The sequence below is a fragment of the Gallinula chloropus genome, assembly GCF_964237585.1.
Source record: "Gallinula chloropus genome assembly, chromosome: 5".
Lineage (NCBI taxonomy): Eukaryota > Metazoa > Chordata > Aves > Gruiformes > Rallidae > Gallinula > Gallinula chloropus.
The window spans coordinates 34,548,610-34,571,717 of record NC_140090.1 but is presented as its reverse complement, the minus strand read 5'-3'; the positions used below and the strand labels follow the sequence as shown (position 1 = coordinate 34,571,717).

Genomic DNA, 23,108 nt, shown 5'->3' with positions numbered 1-23,108 from the left:
CAGGCGGGATCACAAACACGCATCGGCTCCAGCTCAGCTCCACACCGGCCGCAGCACAAACACCAGCCCAGCACCCGCCGCAGCTCCGCGCGGGCACGCTGCGTCCCCCGGTGCCCTCGTCGCAGCAGCGAGCAGGGCACGCAGCACTGAAGCACTACCAGTGACTGACTACATCCCTGCCTATTGCTTCGCCAGCCCGATGGTCTTTCAGTAACGGCGGTGCCTGCGGCTTGCTCTGAGGCGACACAGGGCACCAGGCACAGGGGCACCCGAGTGCTGCCATGGCAGTGGCCAGCGGAGCAGCTCCGGTCCCCACTCGCTGGAGCCAGTGCCCAGCATCCGCCGCCCCATCCTGGCTCTGCAGACCCACAAGGAGTGGCTGTGCCCAGTGATCAGCTCTGCAGCTAGGGCCCTTAATTAGGGCTGCTAACGAAGCCAGCTAGTGCATGGGTTGTGAGTTCTTTGCTCTCATCCCTCTTCTCAGTATGACACCTGCTCTCCATGTCCTGGCTCTCACTGCCTGCCAAAGGCACCACACAACATCAGAGATCTCACTGCCTGTCCCCCGGGGACCTGTGCCTGTCCCTTCCCAGACCACAAGGCATCTGGACTGAAGCAGCTTTTGGAGGTGCCCACACTTCTCCCCAGGCACTGGGGGGCAGGGCAGGGTGTCCCACTGCTGGAGATGGGGTTCCCCACACCCACAGCTGGGACCTCTGCTGTGAGGAAAACAATTTAGGAGACAAACAAAAACCACTCTGGTCTCTAGACTGCACAGCCTACCTGAGCCAGTAACACTACAGCAGAGCTCCTGCCTTGCCATCCCTCTTCCTCCATGGGTGACCCATGACACCCTGCTGCCCCAAATCCACAACAGCCTGGCCTGAGGGGGACCCCCAGCCACAAATTCACAAAAATAGCCTCCAATCCATTTGTTGGCAGTGTGCTGCCTTGTCAGCTTAACAGAGCACTTGCTTAAAATCCATAAGAAGAGGAAAGAGCCCCATAAAGGCATTGCTTTCAGGCAGCTGGCTCCTACCTCAACAGATTTACCAGCAGCTACTTTTTATGCTGTTTATTTTGTGCCCTCTTGTAGCGTTTGGGATAACTTAAAAATGATCACAAAACCTCCAAACACTCTCATCCTAGCAAGAAAAAACCCAACTCCAAATGACTACAAATCAAAGCAGGAGCTCAATGGATAAATCACTACCTTCCTTCACAGGCACAACGGGATGCCAAAATTAAAAGCTCAGATATCCTTTTGGGTTCCATCATTATGTTCAGCTGTATGCAAAATATCTCATTAGTGCTGGCTGGGGGGAAAAAAACCCACCAAAAAACAGCTCTTTATTTTGCTTTGTGTAGTAAAAGGAAGGGGAATAAGCATTCCAGGAGCAGGGTCCCACTGGATAAAGTTCCCCTTTTCTACACTGAGTTAATAAATCCTGTTAAAGGCATTAGGCTCTGCATAGCAAGGACAAGTCCAGCTCGACGAAATATGAAAGCAATTAGTTTTCTGAGGATTTGAGGGATTTAATTAGCACAGAAATACTTTGGGATGGCGTAAAGGCTTCCAAAGCACTGCATTACTACGAGATACAGAGACCCACAAAAGTAGCAAGCGATTGCCTCAAGAAGCCCACAGAAAAGTTTCCCTGGCTGGATCCCTGCTGTGCTCAGAGATGCTGGAGTACCACAGGTACTGCTGCTTACCAACGCTCCTCTTCCAAGTTCAGTATTCAAGGGAGTACCCCAGAAAGCAGCTTTCCTGCCCCTACACCCTACTCAAACGAGGGATAATTTAACACCCTTCCAATACAGGCTTCCACACAATGGCTCTTGTAAGACACAGAATATCTGATTAAAATTAAAATGCAAAACAAACGCTGGTGCTTTGCAACACATAACCCAGTACAGGAGAGCCCCTCTGTGATGGGTCTCAAGGGATTCACTTTTTGCCACACAGCATCGCTGCTCAATAACATTAACCACTCAATCTACTGAAACAGGCTGTTCAGAGAGCCAGGAGCCCTGAATCCAGTTTCCCTCCTCGCCTCAGTTTCCCAGATGTATCAGCACAAGTTACAGAATGTCCTTGTTATCCCTTAGCAGCTGCCAAGCACGTTTCCAGGAATGGGACTTATCTCACATGTCCCTAAACTTGATTGTGCAGAGGGTGGAATGATAAATACTTTTCTTCCACCCACCCCCACCCCTCAAAAAGAAAAATCATCTAGTGAGTAAAATAAAAATCAAAACCAGCTGAGTAGGGGGAAGGAGAAAGGGAATTGAACCCCGGGCGTACTGAAAACCAACCACTGGCTGACTGCAAATCAGGAGAGGGGGAAAAAAATCCATGAGGAGTGGTTAAAGATAATTATATCCTTAATCAATAGCAGGGGCTTTTTAAAAATAATTCCCCTTGATTAAATTAATGGAGGAAAACAGGAGGTTTGAGACACGCGCTGGAGATCGAGGAGGGAACAGCCCTGACTTCGCTGGCTTCACCCATTCCCAGTTTGCCCACCATCACCACCAAACATCTGCTTGCTGGCCTAAGCAGCCAAACCACGGCTCCCCGCTTAATTCCACACACCCAGCTTTTACGAAGATGGGATGCCAATCCTGGAGCCAGCCACATCTCTCCTGCCAACCAGGGGAGAACAGCAGCTTCCAGCATCACCACCCCAACACCTTAACCTGCAGTTAGACCCGTGCTTCCGAGTTATTTTTACACACACCAACAAAGCACGGTGTGGGAAAAGAAGCCAGATGTCAGCTCAGCCTCAAAGCTGGGCTGCTCTTGGTGCAGAATGCCAGGGAGAAAGGAGCAGTCACTGTGCTCAAGATCTTAAGAACATGCTGAAGGCAACCGTGCTCTTCTCCCCCAACTCCCAGACTATTTTTTCCTTTAGCTATTTCAGTTGATTGAGGCTATAATAAGAACAGGGAAACTAACACCAAGGTTAAAAGTGCCCAGCTTCAGTCTGGAGACAACACGCTTCGATGCGTGGTTCGGGTTTCAATGGGTTTGTGGGCATTAGATGCGGAATAGCCTGGTACGTGGGACTATGGACCATTTTATCAGACTACCTTTGAGGTAACAAAATTGGTTCCCGAGGTTACTCACTCAGACTGCCCAAACAGTAGCACATCATAAATAAATATAAATATTCATTAGGGAGAGAACTAAAATAAATAGCTGCGCTCTCCTGCCTGCACACTCGTCGGCAGGCTGCAAAGAACAACAGCTTGACTGAATACTTTCAATATATGGCTTCCAGACCAAAATCTGTTGCTGAGCCACGTGAGCAGCCCAGGAACAATTTATTTTCCTCTAACAGGGGTTTCTCAACGCAGTTTTCTCTCCTTCCAGCTGAATAACATGCAGAGATGGCACTTCTCTGCAACTCACCCATACAAAGCACTGCCGCTTTCCCAACAAACGGTACCTAAAGGATACGGGGAAGCCTGGATGGATCTCATCCTGCTCTTGGTTCAAACCCAGCACTGGTGGATGTTTTCAACCCGGCTGCTGCCCCTTTCTGGGCACAGAGCTTTCACGAGGTGTCAGGCTTTGCTTTTAACTCCTGGAAAGCTCGGGCTGCAGAAATACAGAGACAGGGGACTGAAACCTTTAAGTAGGTTCATTACTGGATTTGCTGATTTAAAAGCAGCGAGCTTGTAGGCAGCATCCACAGCGGCACCACGGCAGAGCAATGGCACTCCAGGCTCAGGATTCCCTGGTATCTGCCTAACCACAGCAGGGGTTTTCTCAGCAATGCCTAACCCCTCTGTGCTTTTAGAAGAGAAAAAGGCATTTGGTGATTTGGCGAAGGGGAAATGTGCCACATACCACCTCTAAGTGGGTTTTAACGTCCTGCTCCCCCAAACCCAGGGATGCCCCCGGGTGTTTTTAGTCCTTGCTTGGTGAATGGTCCATGAAGAATGGACCACAACCATCACTTCAGGGCCAAAACTGCCACCAACTGTGTCTACTGACAGAGCCAGATGCTGCGGTGGGTCAGAGAAGCAGGAGGAACCTGGTAGCACAGAACGGTAACTCGGGATTCCTGTCCAGGGGTCTCCAAGATCTCCCTCAGCTCCGTACCGACCCGATATCAAATCCCACCCCTTCGAAAACATGAAGGATGCCAACCCCATTTTTAGTGATTATGAGGTCTCTAATCTCATTCCAGGTCGTGGCATTTATCTTTTCATTACCTGCAACCTCCAGGGTCGTTAAATATGAGATTACAGTGTCGGTGCTTAACAGCTGTTTAATTCAACAGCGTTTCAGAGTCAATAAATGCAATTTAATTTCTCCAAGCCCAGTGGCTTCCTGACCAGATATCACAGCCCACATCCAGCAAACCAAATCCATCCAGCACCAGTTTCTAGAGGAAGGGAGCTGGCATGTATGGGAGTAGCACATGAAATTACATGGTGGAAGTAATTTATTTTCACCACTCGTGTTTTTCTTTCAACGCATAGGAAGTCTCGAGTCCTCTACATCTCGGAGATGCCCTGAACAGGGGGAGGAGGTATGTTTTACTTTACTGTCAGAGATTTATAATACAACACACTCTAAGTATTTAGGAAGATGCTCCCAGGGACGCAGTAGCCATCAATTAGCGTTCAAAGCAAGACTAAGTATTTTTCTAAAAGACAAGCTCAGATAACTTGCAGGCATTACAGACTGTGCTTTATGGGGAGGGAAGGCACAATAATCCTAACACACCACAACATTCGGCAGCCACCTGTCTCATGAAGCTGCCCCCATAAACAGGAGGAGGTTACCCTTTCTTCTTACTTTTAGCATTAATCTTTCCTTATTACTATTATTTTCAAGTTCAGGAAACGTGTGTCATCAGCTGACTGCAGCCTGTAAAGCTCAACTGAGGGTATCAAGGTGCACTGCATTAAGGATATTGGAAGATCAGAGGGATTAGATGAGTACAGAAAACCCAAAGCATCTCCTCTTGTTGCTGCCTCTATTCCCAGAAGCATCTTGGGCCAAAGCCCTGCGATCAAAATGTGTTTATACATAAAATTAAGTCATTTAAACTGCTCTGAAGAGCTCCAAAGGTTTTAAGTTGCTGCCTTTTTGCCAGCTACAGTGATCCCAGATGCTGAACAGAGGGTACAAAGGCACTTGTAATTCTGTCTTTTCCAGAAGGGGCCATAAAGAGTGCCAGTATCTGCTCCGATTTTTAAGAGAGCGTCGTTTTCTGTAGAGTGTGCACAAACATACACTGCACAGCATCAGCAGGAGATGCAGGGAACCAATATGATGTTAATGTTTTACTGGCCTTATTGGGAATTCCCTCTTGCCCCTTTCAATAACACAGCTACCCAAACCCCAAAGAAATCAAAGCAGCATGGCGCAGCACTGCGTGCCAGCCGGAATGGGAAGTGCCAGCAGATACCCATCCCTGCAGGATCTCCAGCCACCTGCCAGCACGTATGCGAAAGGCACTGCAGCTCCCCAAAAATACAGCTCCAAGCATCACCCAGCCCTTCTCAAGCCAGCCAGCATCCCCAGGCACACGTGAGGAGACACGAGAGGGATGCTGCTGGTACATCCCTGCATCACATTCCAGACAGCGTCACAACAGAATTGCCATTGGTGTTTTAGCCGAATCTTAAGTGTTTTAGCAGAAAATAGCAGGGTTTTCCTGTTAGCTCTCAGCTGTGTGACCTCAACCTGGCTGCCTAGTTGCAATCCTGCTTCATCCATCAGCAGCAGCAATAAGGAGTCTCCTTGTGAAACCCGGCCCCCAGGTGACCCCTTAAAGGCTGAAGGCAGGCTGCAGGGCAGAGCACCTTGCTAATCATCCTCACTTCCACTAAGGACAGCTCATTCCCTCCATGCTGAGCAGCCTCAGCAGGGAACCACGGCCAAAAACCCAAAAAAGCCTGCTTTTACCTCTAATGGAAGCAATTACCTTGGGATACAGCTGGATTTCAGGCCAGCTGAACAAGACCAGGGTTATTTTTAGGCAGTCAGTACCCTGATCATTGCTGCTTTTTAAGGACTCTGCAGCCAGCAGCAAAGTTACTTAAAGCTTGAGGTTTAAGAGGAGGTCTTTTTCTGCCTAGAAGGAAAGCTCAGCTGATCCTGCCAGGATCTGGAGCCCAGCTTTGCTACAGCTGAGGCATTGTGGTGGCAGGGAGAGGGTCTCCATCATCCTCTTGTGGTCCATCTGCATGCAAGTTTGGGAGTCAACAGTTTTTTGCTGCCAGGGTAAAAGCTCTCTGGGTTCTCGTAGCTTTATGCCAGCGGCTACAGAGGCTGAGGTCACAAGGCAGGGGAGATGCTCCCAACCTGCAGCAGATGTGGAGATTACTGACACAACAGAGGCACAACAAAACAGTATCAGCCCTAACCTTGCTTCCCGCTTTGTTCTGGATGGCATTTGGGTATCTCCGATGGTATCTACTTCTTCTGAAGCAGGAGGAGAAGCTCCCTGGACCACTTCTGCATGCTGTTGTGGTCTGCTACAGCAGACCACAGCTAAACACGTCAAGGAGACAAGGCAGGACTCAACAAAGGCCCCTGAGCTCAGGGTGAGATGCCTACAGAGGCCGACACGTCTCCGGAAATACAGAGCCAGGGAGAAGAGCATCACCGCCCAGCGCTCAGTCGTTCAGAAAGCTCTCAGCAGTTTGCAAGGGAAGGTGCTTTAGGGACAGAGGCAGCTTTCTGAGAGCATATCCCAAGGCAGTAAAGAAAAAAAAAAATGAGCTGGCAGTAAAAACACCAACACACAGCTGTAAAACTCACCCTCCCTACCTGCTGCCTGTCCAAAGAGGCTCTACAACCATGCCTGGCATGGTTTACGGGAACAGAGACAATGCTCTGTCTGGCAGAGTTAAGATCTGGTATTCTGCAGAGGCACGCCAGGTTTGCCTGCCGCCTTAGTGTTTGTGTTAGCAAGATCCTGGCATATCAACTGGCAAAGGTTCTTCTCCCCTCCCCTTTATCTTTCCTTTTTTAATTTTCATTTTAAATCACCTGCTTCCTCAGAGGCATCAGGTACCTCAAAATTCACAGTTCTGTTCTTGTGGGCTCCCTCAGCTGTCATCTCCAGTTTTAGAGCAGCCCTGGCTGTGTGTGAGGCAATAAAGCAGAAATGAACAAGTAAGGATTTTCTTTTTTTCTTTTAAATAGTGCAGAACATGCTCAAAAATAACAATAAATTTCAGGACAAGGATGCAGCAAAAGACAAAAGCACCCACCCCCTCAACCCCACGGTTAGCTGTCACCCACCGTGGTTAAGGGCTCGCACAGAGCACGTCCTGCTGCGACCGAGCTGCCAGAGATGGTAAAAGAGCAAGCCTGGAATATCACCAACTCCTGCTCTCTGCACTTCCAGAAGTTACAGAGCCCAAACCAAGACAAGGAAGGGGTTAGGGAAAGGGGCTGGGAAAACACAGGAGAGGAATGCTAACTAAGCAGGGACTGGTGCTCACTGGCAGCAGTATCGGCTGCAGGCTTCTGTGCGGGACTGCTGCCTCTGCAGCCAGGGACATGGAGCTTTTCTCCACAACCCAGCATGGAGAAGGTGCTGCTTCTTACAGCATGTGGCCTTCTCCTCCCTGGGCACAACTGCCAGCCTCCGAGTAGTAAATAGTTAATTAGTGGTACAGAAAAAACCAGTTACATGCAGCACAGCTCAATGCATTATTCACCAGGGTTCAGAGGGAAAAACCGGCAGGGGAGGACAAAGGGGAAGAAGGAGAAATCTAAGCTTCCTCAAAGAGCACTTTGATTTCATGGAAGATCAGCGTTAGGACAAGAGTACGCGGCTTCCCTTTTAAATAGCCTTAAATAAACACACTTCTTATACTGAGTACCAAGCCAGGATCCTTCCGAGCTTCCTGCTGCGGATATTCGGGTTACAAGCCCGGTACAAGTCTCTACCTGTTGCATCTGAAATGCTAGGGACATCAAAGCAAGCAGGGCACGCCGTGTCCGTGAAAATAATCAGCAACACAACAACTTCTGACCCTCTTACAAATCTGCTAAACCCAGAACACCCGACCTCTGCCTATTGCTGCTGGCTTGAATGAGTGTTCCTGGCTGCATCCTCTCCCTGGGGTTTGGAAATAGGAAGATAGGGACTCCTTTAAAGCAGTCTCCTGGTAAGTAATTTCTGCTTTTGAAAGAAACGGCAGAGGACACCTTCCAGCACAAACATGCCTCAGTAAATCCCACCTATGGAGTAGGAAATCCCGCACGGAACAGGCTGTGTCCGACAGCCTCACCATCTGACATATTCAGGAGCCAAGTTAGACGTTTTATTATGTCCTACCGTTCCTCTGGAATGATTTCTCTTAATTTCCACCTGCTCTCTGTGTCTCCAACAGAAGCCCAGCCGGAGTCTTGGCAGGTGTCCGGAGCAAGCAGGTCGGCGGGTGCTGGTGGAGCCCGGGAGGCGGCAGCCGGTGCTGCCCCCCGCCCCACCCCAGCTGCCGGGCAGAGGCACCTCCCGGACCCACCGGTACTCCCCGCGGCCCCGCTCAGGCAGGCAGAGCGAGAGGCACTTCCCGCAAACGCCTCGCAGCCGCCACCGCAACAACCGGGCAGCTCCGGGGCACCTTCTCCCGCATGAACGGTACCAGCGCGCTTCCCAAGTCCTGCCCGGCCCCGGCCCCCAGCCGCTGCAGCCGGGGAAGTTTGCTCCCGGGGTGGGGAGTAGGGGGTCACTTACCCAGCAGGAAGCAGAGGAATCGCCGCGGGAGCAGGGCCATCTCCGCCGCGGCGGGCTGCCGGCGGCCCCTGGGAAGGAGCGGGGCGGCGGGGCGGGATCCTCCCCCCGCGCCCGTCGCGGCTCCGCTCCCCGGGGTCGGGCCGGGTTGGGGGTGGATTGTGGGAGGGGAAGGAGGGAGCTCCGCGCCCGCGGCTTTGCGCACAGGGCCGGTCCCCGCCCGGCCCAGGGCCCCGGGCTCCGGCCGCCCCGCCTGGCACCTGCCCCGGGACCACGCTCCGCCGCCGGCTGCTCCTTCCGCCTGCGCGCCCCGGCTTTGCTCCCGGGGGCGCTGCTTGGCCGCCGCCGCTTCGTTCGATAGAAGCCGTGACCGAAGGCAGGCGCTGGAGCTGGTGACTTCAGGGGGCTTCAGCGGGGAGCGCCGCGCCCGGGTGAGGTAGCGTTAGCTCCATCCCCTCACCGGGGAACGGGCCGGTCGGCGCTCGGAGGTAGGGGGAAGGAGGATTTCTGCCCCCGCTCCTTTCTCACACCTCTTCCAGTGCTCTCCTTCCGACTCCATGGAAGGCATGTCACTCGAGCCCAAGGCTAAAAAGCCAAGCTTCCCTTCTTTTTACAGCGTTGAGTAAGAACATAGAGGCTGCAGTGCAATTTTCGAGAAAGAGAAATGTTCTGGGGTTTTTTTTGTTGTTGTTCGAGGAGGGGGGGGGAGTGGGGAAGATGTGTGGGGTTTTTTGTTGTTTTATTTTTTACTGAGTAGAAAAATCATTCCTGAGCTAATATAGCTCCACCTACAGCTCATAACTGAATTACATACGAGTGGCTGTTCAAGGAGCACATTTAGGCTCTCACGGGCACCTCCTAATCCTATCGTCCCCGGGGGCAAGGGCTCCAGCTCCAGGGAGGTCATCACCCCACAAGCGAGCCCTCTCACAGTTTAAGTTAGCTCTCCCTTTCACAGGGAACAAGAAAGAGGAAAACTCAAACAAACACGGTGTGCCACAGCAGTAGGCTTGAATGCTGTATGTCATACACGTGGGAAAGTAGAAATATGTATGATGAAGTATCCAAGTTCAAACCAGCCAGGTCATTCTGAACTGTTAGTAACACCCACCTAATTACAGAATCAAATCTGGGGAACACAAAGGACAGCATTGGCTGTTCCCATGGTGGAAGTTGAAAGCCTCACCTGGAGCTCCAGTACCAAGTTTACAGTATTGATAGTCAAGGGCAAGGTTGGGGGGCTGAAAGCGTTATCTACAGTGGTTCTGCTGAGAAAAGAGGCAACAGGTAAGACCCAAAACCACAACTTTTTAAAGAAAAAACTGGAACCTTTATTCACAGGTAAGCAAGGCTGCTGCTTTCAGCAGCAAATACAGCCAAACTCTAGAACAAAGTACAACAAAGAGACAACAGCAATGACACAAGTGAACATGAAAGACTGGATACTCCCAGCTTTCCTCCTCCCCACTGTATCATCCCAAACCAAAACTCTCCAGGAGCATGTGCTTTCCACTACACCAGGCCACGTGACACACAGAAAGGAGTTAGAAGCCCATCCTGGGCTTGCAGCAACAAAAGTGGAGTATGAGACAACAGAATGCCACGTTCCAGAAGAAGTAAAATAAAAATCCAGGCAAGAGAATTCTTCTGCCATACCACTGCTCCTCAACACGCTTCAAGTCAAACACAGATAGGAGCTGCCAGCCAGGGATTACGCAACTGCAGCCACCAACACTGTGCTTCCAGCTCCAAAGCCTGGCTTTCTAAACTGAAGCCCTTGCTGCCTCCCCTGCTCCTCCCTGGTATTCAGAGGATACATGGAATTTCTACAGACCATTCACAATCAGATTATCTGGAACACACAAGCGTGTTGGCTATTTATTAACATCTTAGCAGCTACCACCACGCCTCAAATTAAGTGGCACACAAGAAACAGGGGCTGTGTACTTCAGCCTAGAAACAGAAGTCTTGCTCTACTGAATTGCTGTCTTTCTAGCTTGAAGAAATCTGGTTAAACACTTGAACCAACAACAAGGAACAACAACACTGGGAAGAATCATCTGCATAAACAGAAAAACACCCCAAACTGATGTTCAGGTTACAGCCTCTCTTGGATAAGACTGTGTATCACACAGTGATGCTTTTCATTAAGTCTGCTGAAATAAAGAAACATGAAATGCAGTACGATCCCAGAACAAACTGGGGAACAGAATTTGCAGTGATTTTCCAAAAGGAGGCGATCATTTCTTCGTAATTCGGAAAGCCATCCACTTAAAGAGAAAACAAACAAACAAAAGCAGCAGGTAAATTTTGCATGGACACACTCAAACAGAAATAAAAGGACCATCAGCATTTTAGCACCCCAGAAAAGCACCAAAAGCTCTAATAATTTTCTGCAGAAGTATCAGGAATGAGGTCTCCAAGCTTACCAAACCACTTGAAACAAATGATCATGACAAAAATCAAACTACATAACCTTTGTGCAACAAGTAATTTCTATTTATCAGTTTAATTAATTCAATTAATGAAAAAATAACTTGTCAAATATCATTAAGGAGTACATAAACTCGATGTATTTCTTTATATTTCTCAAAGCATCAGATTAATTACACTTTAAGAGCCTTCTCCTTTAGTTTAGTTTTAAAGTTTTACTCTACAAATTCTTCATTTGACAGAAAGCTTCTGAGCATGGACACATGGAACTGATAAACACATAAGGAAACAGGCATTTTTAGTGCTGCAGTGAATAACTTTTATAGCATCACAGTTGTTGCCTCCTGTTAGGGTTAGAAAACTGAAAACAGTTAAGTGTGCTGTTCAGGTAAATATGACAGCAGCTCACTCATGAGAATAAAAGGACTCCCCAGTCCAAGACCAGACTTCCCATTTCTAACAGTTACCCCTGCTAGACTTACCAATATACAAGGTCTGTAAATAATCAGATGTCCAACTCTGGGCTGTCAGCCAAAGGAAAAAACCCACAAGATTGTACCATGTTTTGCCTTAAAGCTGAATTTAAAGTTGTTCTACATGAAATACTGCATAGTACAGCTTGACTTAAAAGTATTATCTGCACAACTCTGGACGTTTCATCAGCTTGCAAGAGCATAAGGCTCCGAGGTGGTATTTCTCAGCAGACACCCACCCTTGAGGAAAGTCTGAAGCTACACTGATACAAGAATTAGTATCGAAGAGCTTTGAGCAGAATCACCTTTCTTAAAGATACTACATGGTTCTTTCTTACTATGGGAAGATGAGAATTCCTTTTTCCTTGTTAGTTACTAGAGACTTTTTTATTCCACAGCTCTCTCGTGATGAAAGTAACAATTGCCATAGGTCGTCATCTCTTTCGCAAAGCATCAGGAAAAAGTACTATCATAGGAAGAATTGTAATGGTAAAGCCCAATGATTCAATGAAATGGCATCACCACACACCATTAAAGAGCCAACAAAACCCAGAAAGCCCACTTGACAAGGAAAGCACAATGCATTTGAGGCTGTTAAAACCTCATGAACTGAAAATACTTTCAAGTATACTGTTTTTTTGGATGAATTTGTCTATATCTGCAGTCCCCTAGAAGGTAGTCAAGATGTAATGTTATTCTGATCCAAACATAGAATCACAGATTTGTAGGGGTTGGAAGGGACCTCGAGAGATCATTGGGTCCAACCCCCCTGCCAAAGCAGCTCCCTAGCTCATATTGCACAGATAGGTGTCCAGATGGGGCTGGAATGGCTCCAGAGAAGGAGACTCCAAACCCCCTGGGCAGCCTGTCCCAGGGCTCTGTCACCCTCACTGGGTAAAAGTTCTTCCGCATGTTGGTGCGGAACTTCCTGTGCTCCAACGTGCAGTACACGCATATTGGTTGGGATTCTTTTACCCCCCTCCCTCGTTATAGGGGGTATAATCTTATACGGTAAACTCTGCTCCTATACATCTATGATTCTTCATCTGTGCAATCTGCTTTTCACATCCTTGACACTACTTCTCAGAACAAGGATGGAGACAAACAGCCTATAAGCATCCATTTGTATATTCAATGCATCCACAGAAACTTTTCTGGTGCAGGTTTCTGCATCACCTTACTCGGCAGAATCACTCTGCCATTCTTACAGCTCTGTCATGTAAACACACAGCAGCTCTGGTCAAAGTCAGGGCTGCATTAGGGTTTACTGGTGTACTATCCACACCAGTAAATGCACCTAAGTAACATGCACCTAAGTGCCCCACCAGGAGAATTTAGTCTGAAGAGCAACACTCAGCAGGCACCTTTATTTATACCTGGATATATAGAACCATCAGCATTAATACTACTCATCTTGGAAGAGGCAGTATCAATTAAAACCAAACTCACTCCTTGACATCCTTGGAACAGGAGCCTTCAGACCAAAACCAGAGCATTAGGAATGTGGTGCAGCCTCAGGAAGAAACACTACAGAAGAATAAATATTGTACAGATTGCATCTGTGGGCAAAACTAACGCTGAATGTATGGGACAGGGTGGGAAACCTGGTAGTGGCATTGTGAGCAGCCCTAAAGTGAGCAGAATACCTAGCTTAGCAGGAGACCAAGACAAGAGCGGACTCAAGGATGTCTCCTACAGGAGAATACATACATACATCCCCACATACAGCCCCCCACTGAATTCTGGGCTGTGCTTTACGCACGTTCAGTGTGCTGTTGCTTCCTGCAGTGTCTGCGTCATCGAGCAAGATGTCCTTGAACATGAAAAACCTAAAGGATGTAATCTTACTCTGTTAGATTTCTAGTCCAGAACTGAATCTCGTGGATTAAAGTCATCAATTTAACTGAAAATTGGGCCTGTGCTGAGATTTTTTTGAAGTGCTACACAAGGACTGGCCATTAGGTGTCACCTTTGTACAGAACATGGAGGACAAGGTTCATCACTAAGTAAAGCAGGAAAACTGCATAATGAACACACACAAACACATATCCCCCTACATATACCAAGTTTGATATAATGAATAGAGCTGGCAAGGCAATCTATTCACAAATTTTTCTGCCAAACAGCTAGCAATCCTTAAAAACCCCATTGTTTTAGTGGATTCATTCAGGTACTTCTTGCAGAGTTTCACACTGAGTTAATTACTCCAGCTATACAGCTACAGGGATTCAAGTGGGTTTATTTCAATGTATTTCTGCAGGCTAGGATACTCACTTATTTACACTGGTTCTCCAACCCAGAACTAGGGGATGATTTCCTCAGAATGACAGAGGCCCTTTCCACAATAGAACTGATGGACAAACCACTTAAGATGCCTTTGTTGTTCTTCCTCACCTCAACCAGAGCGTTCACGATTTCATCTCTAAACAAGTAAAAGAAATAGCCCTTTACATCCCATTTTTTGTGCAATACATTTAGCACTTAGTTACTATGGATATTGGATCCTTTAAAAAAACTGGGCAGAAATGAAATCCAAATACTCCCACCTGCTAACCTCTGGATGGATTTCTTGAAGTTTCTTCAGTAATTTGGTAAAGCTCATCAAGTTCAACATATGAGGAGGAATAAAGACATCAGATGGATGAGTGGAAGAAGGAGCAGATGTTTTCTGCACAGACTTTTCTCCTGTATCCTAGAATTGTATCAAAATAAGCAAAAAGTGAGTGGGTTTGGCATACTACAAGTAATACAAGGTATCTTTACTACTAATAAATATTTGTGTTACAGAAAAACAGAAAAACAACAGATTAACAAGTTACTCTAATACAGCCAGTCACATTATCCAATCTATAAATCAGAAATCAAACTACTGTATCACTTTGTGTGTAACTAACATTCCTGCCACATTAAATCAAATCTGCTGTATACTTCCCAGAGGACTGGCATGTTTAAAGTTAAATCCTCAAAGGTAGAGCATCTGTATAGTTTATGAGAGCAACAGCAGCGATTACTAACTTTGCCTTTCATCCAAGAACCAACCTGAGAGGATGAACACCAGTAATTAGGTATTAATATATATGATGTTTCTTTAAACTTTAAACTCAGCAGTTTCCCCCCTCTATTATCCCAAAATCTTTCTTGCTTAAAATTACAAAACATTCACATAAAAAAAAAAGCAGCATTGGAAACCAAAGCTCAAGAGAGGAAAAAAGCAAGATGAAAAATCTAGTGCAAGTGGTCAGGTTCTCAAATGGTTTGGGAATAAGAAAGACAGACTGGGTATTGGAGTTTGATGCAGGGGCAATGAACAATGCTCTCACCCTTCTGCAGCATGCCAGAACTTTATTACTGGCACATAACATCTTCTCCTATCCTAATGTCATTCTCAGTGTGTTACATGTACCAAGTTAAGGGACAAGAAGTTTTAAGGCTCTTGATATGCCATATCAAGGAGCCTTAGCAATAGTTACTTGCCTTTTGACAGACTCTAAGTGAAAAACGTACAGAATCTTCAGTAGCTGTTTTCGGAGCAGGGCACATTGCTTCTGAAGGTACATGCACAGAGCAAGACACTTTTGAAGCAGTTATGGGAAGGAGATGCATCCTTTCAGAAGCTGAGCTGGTATCAGGTGCTTTCACAGAATTGGAGGCTGAAGTGAAGGGTTTTTCTTGATAATTTCTTTGACTGTTACCAACAGGCTGGACTTCATGCCAAAGCTTATTTGCATGTACTTGGGAAACCAAATATTTATTCTCTGATGAAGCATTTCCAAGTTTAACACTTACTGGTTTTCCTTTAATTTTTTTCTGGTTTGTTTCCTCTCCAGCTAACTCGGCTTTATCAGCATCTTTAAAGGGAAGAGAGTCACCTCTAAGGCATAAAAAAAAAGCAGTTTAGTATGTATCTTAGAGTCTCCTATCATGAAGAACACACGATGGTGCTCATGTTTTGAATATTAGCTTTATTTCCATTACACCCAACAGAAAATTTTGGACTCCTCAGCTTCTCATCTTCTGAGAAGCTATCTGGAATGACAAGGTTTTGTCAACCTATCTATTTATGTATCCATGTTAACTACTGAAGCAAATTAATGAACAGCCCCCTCCCTTCTCTCCCAGGATTTGCTTACTTGGACCAAAAAAAAATCTGAAACACATAAAACTTAAAATATACCTGCAGTTACTAGAATCCACAGAGACAGGAGTGTCAGAAATCTGATACTTCTGGAAACCTGACCTTAAATCACCCTACAAAATACAAGAATATTTTGTTGCAAATGTATAGTATCAAAGAACTCAAAAGAGAGGAAAAACTTTGCTACTACTGCATAAATAAGAACAGACATACCTCTGACACTGAGGAACTCTGGCCACCAACACAAATAAGAGAACACTCCTTTCCACTCTCCGTTATCTTCACTTCTAACAATGAAAGAAAGCAAAGTGTTACTATTCTCGTTTAAGGTTCAAGCTGATGTCCTCTCTGTAGATTTTGGAAATTATAGATAGAAAACCTTAAAAAACCCCTATAAAAATTAAGAAGATACCTAACAGAAAAAGATTGTCCCAAGGAGTAGAACATTTCAGTTTGTGAAATACCTTTTTCCCCGTGCATTTCCTGAGGTTTGAAGGGGCAGGAGAGGTACAACCAGAGAAAAACAGTCTGAACTAAGAGATGCCAGTGCTAAAGCATGGGTAGGGTACCCTGAGTCTCCACTGTGGAGCACACAAGCTCTCTGCTTTCAGTGCTCTGAGAGTTCTAACCATGCCCATCACCAGGACCTGAGTGTCCAAATGCAGACCACTGCCAGCTAACTCTTTAAGAAGCCCACATAGGGAAGGAAACAGAAAGAAGAAGAGGAAGAGAAAAGGAAAAGGAAAGAGTTTGGCTGGACATTTACTAAGTCAAGTTTAACCACTGTACATAGTTTTCAAGGAAAAACATGCACGAAGAAAGCTGAATGTTTGTACGTGCATTCACTGCAAGTCAATGTGGGGGCTTGGGGGAGAAGGTGCCTGAATACTCAGCTAGCATTTCTTCCCAAGTTTACTTATGCTGGTAGAAGGAACAGAATACTCAAACAATAAAACAAAACACCATTGTTAGGTATGGCAGCTTAAAGCACACAACCTCACCTCTTAAGTCACTTGTGCCTTGTTTTCCTTGCTTTTTTGTTTCTTCAGATATTACTGAAGAATCTGCTACTGTCAAGTCCTCCTTAGCATCATACCAATATTCATTCCTTTCTTCCTTTGTCACACAGTCTTGAGGGTTGAAATAAGTTTTAGTGTGTTAAAATTCAGACTGGGTTATGTCATAGGAGTGGAAAGTCAAATCTCTGTGCTTAAGGGGCTCCAACTACCTGCATGATTTCGTTCTACATTACAAAGAAGTGACATATGCCAGTTTTCACTTTGGATTTAAGTAATGATATTCCCCCCCGCCCCCAAGATGTAAAAAACTGATGTAATCTTAAGCATTCCATCACAGAAAGAGTTTCCATATTTAAATTTTAGACAGGGTTTGGTTTGGGTTTGTTCCAACTACTTGATTAACAAATAAGTGGTATCTGTAGCAGATCACTTACCATGTTCCTTGTCCTGATCTCCAAACGTCTTGGAGGAAGCAGAATCACCTGGCTGACCAGCGTCAGTTAAACATGTTGTCTGTGGATTGTCCTACAAAGATGTTTCAATTACATCACAGCACTTGCACCTGACTACAAGTTATTTTCCTGAATTTCAGAATATTAGATGATTAAGCATGTAAATCTGAAAGAGTTAAGCTAGTTGTTCAAGGTGATCACTATCAAGTTATTTTATTTTGAAAGGAGAATCAAATTCTGCCAGTAATTGCAAATGCAGTTTATGTGATCAGAAAATCCCAGCACCTTAAGCCCTGCAGACAGCAATTGTATTTTCATATATCTACATGCCATTACTGCCTATGAAACTCCATCAGAGGAAGTCCCTACCATGTTGCCAGAAGTTTTCTTTTCTTGTAGTTTTGGTCCTTTGAAGTGAGCTTTTATCGTGTCTAAAACAGAACTACAAGAGATCCAAGAGTTTTACATAAAATACAGCACAATGATTTAAAAATCTACAATGAGAACAAGTGCTCTGAAGTAGCAATTTAAATCTTTCCAAGAGCTCACAGGAAAATAAACAAGCCATGTTTAATAAATTTGAGCTTAAAATGAGAACTGAAGGGTTTTTTTGATATCTGTATTTTAGAAAAACATCAGTTGCAACCTGAAACATGAAGCTATGTTCTAGGTTTATGGCAGGCTGGTTTTTCTTTATACCTAGATGGCCTTCGGTGTGACATTAAGGTGTATGTCTACAATCTCCATGCAATTTTTTATTATTTTTACTAATAGTTAACATGAAATTTGAAAGAAATATCTAATTGTTTACCTGATGCAGTACAGAAACTTTATTGCTTTATTTTAACATTTAGTTAACATAACTGGATGCAGATCTTGAACATGCAGTACCATACGTCTGCCTGAAATAGGAAGTTCTTTATCTACCCATTCCACATAACTGATAAACTTAGGAGAACACTGCTTATATGCCTATTGTTATGTTTGTCAACACCAAAGTAGTTTTGTTTCAGTGGGTTTTGGGCTTTATTTGGGTTTTTTTGTTTGGGTTGTTTTTTTTTTTAAGAAGCTGGATAGCATTAAGATTAGAGACAAAGATTTTCAGTAGTGAAAGTAAGGAACCATGAAAATTACCTGTAAATGAACAGATAGTAAAAATATATATAACTCCCTAGTTCGCATACTAGAACACTATAGAACAAATAGTGTCCTTAGAATAAACTCACTACACCCAAAGTACTCTGCTGCTGTTGGCTGAACAGCACATCCTGAAATGAAGAAATTTTAACATCTCTTAAACTAATTTCTCATTTATTTTAGGCTTTAATAGATACTAAAACCAAGGACTACTTACTCATGGGAAACATCCTCTCTGAACACCTGTCATAAAAAGAAAACATTTCTCTTAATTTTCTGACAAGAGCAATTTATATTAAAAATAAAAAGCAATTAAGAAATTACCTTGCATGGGACATAAGAAGAAGAGATTAAGAACTTCAGCTCAACTGATAGCGGTGGCAGCGTATTTAGAGGTATGCCCATCTTTATTTTCATCCTCATGCTGTTGTAATTCTCTTTTAGCTCTTCCAAAACCAACATGAGAGATGAACCTAGTTCTGTATCTCCATTATCTCTGTGGAAATACATGTAAGTGAATATCAATTCAGACCGGCTTTTCATTTATTCCACTGCTTCCCCAAAGGGAAGTGCACTCCTAATGCATTCTCTGGAGAAGTACTGTGTGGCAGCATTTCCAGGTGCTCTCCTGAGCCCTCCCCTCCTGAGCTACGGAGCAGGCATGACAGCAATGAGGTTTTAGAGCTGCCCGTGGCACTCAGTTGAATTCCAGATTTGTTACGGGGTGTACACTTTTTCAGCTAGAGACTCTGCAATCACCATCACTTTTCTGTCTCGCCTCTTAACCCTGCACCTCTCTTTCTCCTTTCCATCTCTACACATCTCATCCACTCCTGAGCTATCTGCACTATCTCTTCTGTACTTCTCATGTACAGAAAGACATTCCTGGAAACAACTTTTTTGTTGGGTCTGTGAATGCTACAGGAAGTTTTAGTCTGAGAATAAGAGGTGGCAGTTAGGAGAATGCAAATCCTTTTGGACAATGACACTAGCTATAAATGCCAGACAAGATATGCCTGGAATACATCAGTAGTACTTAGCAATTAATGCCTTTCAACCAAGTTAGCCATTTCATTTAACAGGACATTAAATCACATACCTGCTTAAACACATGTTTTCCTCCAAAGCCAGTTTGTAAGTCTTCAAGCAGTGCTGATAGCACATCTGATAATGAGTGCTTAGAACCTGTAATTCTGCTTCAATAGCTCTCTGCAGTATTTTCTGATAGTAGTTTGATGCAGAATTCTTCACAGCTTCTTTATAAAGGTGTGCCGTCCTTTAAATAACAATAAACAAAATTCTGAAGCCCTTATTTCAAAACAAAGCATTATGAATGACTCAAGCAGCTTCCCAGAAGCTATTTCTGATATGACTTAAGGAAAAACACCGAAAAAAAATCAGTTCCTCCTGCTTACTACACAGGAAAAACACTGACTTAACAGAAGCTGTCACACTGTAGTCAGCCTTAACAGAGATATTACTGGCCAAAAGGCGCAGTCATAAAAAACCAGTCACGACTCCATTGGTCTACAGAAATACTTGTTTCCACAGGTACAGAACAACTGGGGTTGGAAAGGATCTCTGGAGGTCTGCAGTACAAACCTCTGTTCAAAGCCTTCAAAGTTCTCTCAGGGCCTTAGCCAGTCCAGGTTTTCTGTTGTTCCACCTGTGTTCAATCTCCAAGAAAGGACACAGTACCATCTCTCCTCTCCTTTTCCAATACTATTTCCACTACAAAAAGCTTTTCCTTATGCCCACTCAGACTTCTCCTCACTGTAGCTGCTGTTGGCTCTTGCCTTTTCAACACCTATCTTCTCTGCAACCCACCACCAGGTTGCCAAGAACTGCGGGAAGGTTCCCCAGCTCCCCAGTCTTCCCTTCTCAGGGCTGACCAAACCCAGCTCCCTGAGCTCTCCCCATGCCCCAGGTGCTCTATCAGCTCCTCCCCATCTCCACGGCCCTGTAGTGACCTCTCCAATTTGCCAATCTCTTTCACTACAAGGGTTGCAGCTGGAGATACCTTTCCAGATGTGACTTTACAAGCACCAAACTAATAAGAATCAATGCTTCTTGCCAATGCAGCCTAAGATGTGGCTTTTTCTCTCTGTCATACAGGAGCACTGATGATTTATATGCCACTTGGTCCTGGCCAGTTTGCAACTGCAGACCAAAGCTGCTTTGGTCTTTGTTCAAATTCAGGAGGTCTTCAGCTCATTCTTCTCACTTCCCCAGGTGCCTCAAAGGCGGCCCTACCCTCCAACACAGGATCTTCTGCTAAGCAATCTTTTAGTACCATCAGCTTTGCTAAGTCACAGACAACCTTTCAATCATAAAAAAAAAAATCTTACCCAGAATCCCAAACCAAGCACAATCCATGACCCACCTGTCTGTGCTTATCTTTACATGGTCACTACAAAGCTCCTCTTTTGATTCCAACTGATCCTAAAGAAAACAAACAACACACCACATGAAGCTTCGAAAAGCCAGTATCAAACCTCACTTAATAGCCTTGGTGACTATTAAGCAGGTATTCTTTACTGCAACACTGGGCACACTGGGGATCGTTCCTCTGTATATGTGAGCCATTTAAAGCCAAATTTCTTATATTTATATAGACTGACTAGACATATTCATTATAATTTCTAATAAAAGGCAGGGTTATGCAAATTCTTTTCAGGAGGTAATTTACATTAACTCCTCAGGGGTCTTCTGGTGGTCTTCAGGGATGAAGGCTGGACATCTTCCTCAGTGAGCTTTTTACCTTTTCCTTCAGTGTATGCCCTTTACCATTTTCTCCATAGCCCCAAAAACACATTTCTGCATGAACTAGTTAGGAACCCCTTTTAGCTGAAAACAAGATATACTCTGTCTCTTAATTGCTTGTCGGTCTCATTATTTACTACTTCCCTATCTTCACTTCCTTCATTCTCAAGGCCGCTCTACCATTATGGTTAAATTTTGTAGCTACTCCAGTAAAACAGCTCAAACTACAGCCATACTCTGCTAAAATTTAAAACATGCAAATACTTTATATTCTCCTTATATTAAAGCTATATTAATTAATTGTCTCTTAAGCTACATCTATATTAATCTATGCAGTATTAGTAGCCATCACCCCAGAAAAGACCTTTTAAGATCATCAAGTCCAACTGCTCCTGTCCTCTACTAAACTGTATCTATGTTCCTCATTTACCCATACATTGTAAAGTAAGCCACATGTTAACAGTTGTACAGGTAAGTTCTGAGCAGATTAAAGAAAAAAAATTCTACATATCAAAATTGTTTGGTTCTAGGCTTGTTGTTTTGTTTGGTTATTTTTTTTAAGTTACCTCAGTTTGAGAGCTTCGTTCAACTGTTACACTATTGCCATCCAAATGTTTTTCCAGCACATCAGTGAGCTCCGGCTGCATTTCCTTGGTACTGCCAGCTCCACAGGACCTGTCTGTGTTGCAAGCAAAGTCTGCACGGGTTTTACGGTGCCATGCTACAGGTCGAGACTTGTTCATCATTGTTATCTCTGTATTAATAGCCCTGGACAAGAGACAAGCCTCAGCACTGGTACTTCTGCTTGTTGTAAAGCAAGCTCTAAAATCAGTGCTCACGTCGACAGCCTGGTTAACTGCAGAGTCACTGGTCACAGTTTTCAAATTTCCACCACACTCCAAATTCAGACAGCTGGTATCTCCTCTGGCAGGGTTATCTGCAGCTTCCACCCCAAAAAAGGGATCCTTGAAGTAAGCGAGAGTTTTGGAGACTGGAAATGGGGTTTCAGCACCCTCTGCAGTGCAGTCAGTGCAGCTGGCACCACATGCACCAGATTCTTCACAACTGTGGAAGTCAGAGTCCTCTGCACACTCACAAAATCGCACGGCTACGGCGGGGGCCCTTTCCTGTCCTGACCGCAGGGTATTTTCTGGCCTCACTAAGCCTCTGCGAAACCGGCCATCGTTGTTTTTGGGCAGTTCTTCACTTGTAGCTGGTTGGGGAGGTAGCACACTGTTGGTCAGTGGGGTGTCATCCATCTCTCTGTTTTCTAAGCTGTCACACTCAAGCAGATTTGAGTAGACCCCTTCTTTATTCCCACAAGAATAACTTTCAAGTATAGTTGCACAAACAGCACCGTGATACTTTGCCTGCCCTTCCTGACGATGACAAGTCACACCACTGCAATGTGCTGGAGGCAGAGAGTGCTGACACAGGTGGGGAAGCTCTGGCACGGCTGCTTCTGGGCAGGTTTGGTCACTGGCATGATACTCAGCAGCAGGAGAACAATCTTCTGACACGTCAATGACATTTTGTTCTTTTGCAATTCCAGTCCCTGGAGCTATAGTTTCCCTCTGCTCAGAAAACTCACTTGAGCTATCCCCATCACTGAAATCCTGCTCCTGAGCACTGAGGTACAGCTGTGAATCTTCACTTAAATGGCTTTGTCTGCAATCGTCACACACCCCACAACTACGCGTGTGACAATACGCACGTCTGCCCAACATATCAGCTTCTTTCTCACTGTCATCTACCTGTGCACAGGAAACTCTCGTTCCCTTATTATTATACATTTCAATAGCTGCATCTAAAGATGAACTCAGATAAGGTAAGCTTTCCTCCAACATCTTAAATTCTGAAGGAGTAAGAGAAGGTGACTGCCCAAAGCCAGAGTCATTAGCTCCTGCTACATCTCCAATAGGCCTGTGCTTAGCTTCCTCAGAATAAGAAAAAAGATGTAAGATCTGATTCAAGCACCT

The 23,108-nt window shown here is 45.2% G+C and overlaps 2 protein-coding genes across 2 annotated transcripts in view; both read right to left on the bottom strand.

The window, feature by feature from the left end:
- The window catches only part of RAMP1 (receptor activity modifying protein 1), a 30,320-nt gene extending 21,333 nt beyond the window's left edge, over positions 1 to 8,987 (bottom strand). Inside the window, exon 1 of the mRNA XM_084264889.1 lies at positions 8,721 to 8,987. Within this exon, the coding sequence (XP_084121015.1) occupies positions 8,721 to 8,760 (40 nt within the window). The 5' untranslated portion in view covers positions 8,761 to 8,987. The remainder of the gene's footprint in view (positions 1 to 8,720) is intronic.
- Positions 8,988 to 13,897: 4,910 nt separating this feature from the next.
- RBM44 (RNA binding motif protein 44) lies at positions 13,898 to 22,735 on the bottom strand (the record flags this gene model as incomplete). The annotated part of the gene is made up of 7 exons (XM_084264577.1): positions 13,898 to 14,045; positions 14,170 to 14,315; positions 18,691 to 18,862; positions 19,466 to 19,642; positions 20,750 to 20,808; positions 21,855 to 22,094; positions 22,721 to 22,735. The coding sequence occupies 7 exons, from the start codon at positions 22,733 to 22,735 to the stop codon at positions 13,898 to 13,900; spliced, it is 957 nt and encodes a 318-aa protein (XP_084120703.1).
- Positions 22,736 to 23,108: the final 373 nt, after the last annotated feature.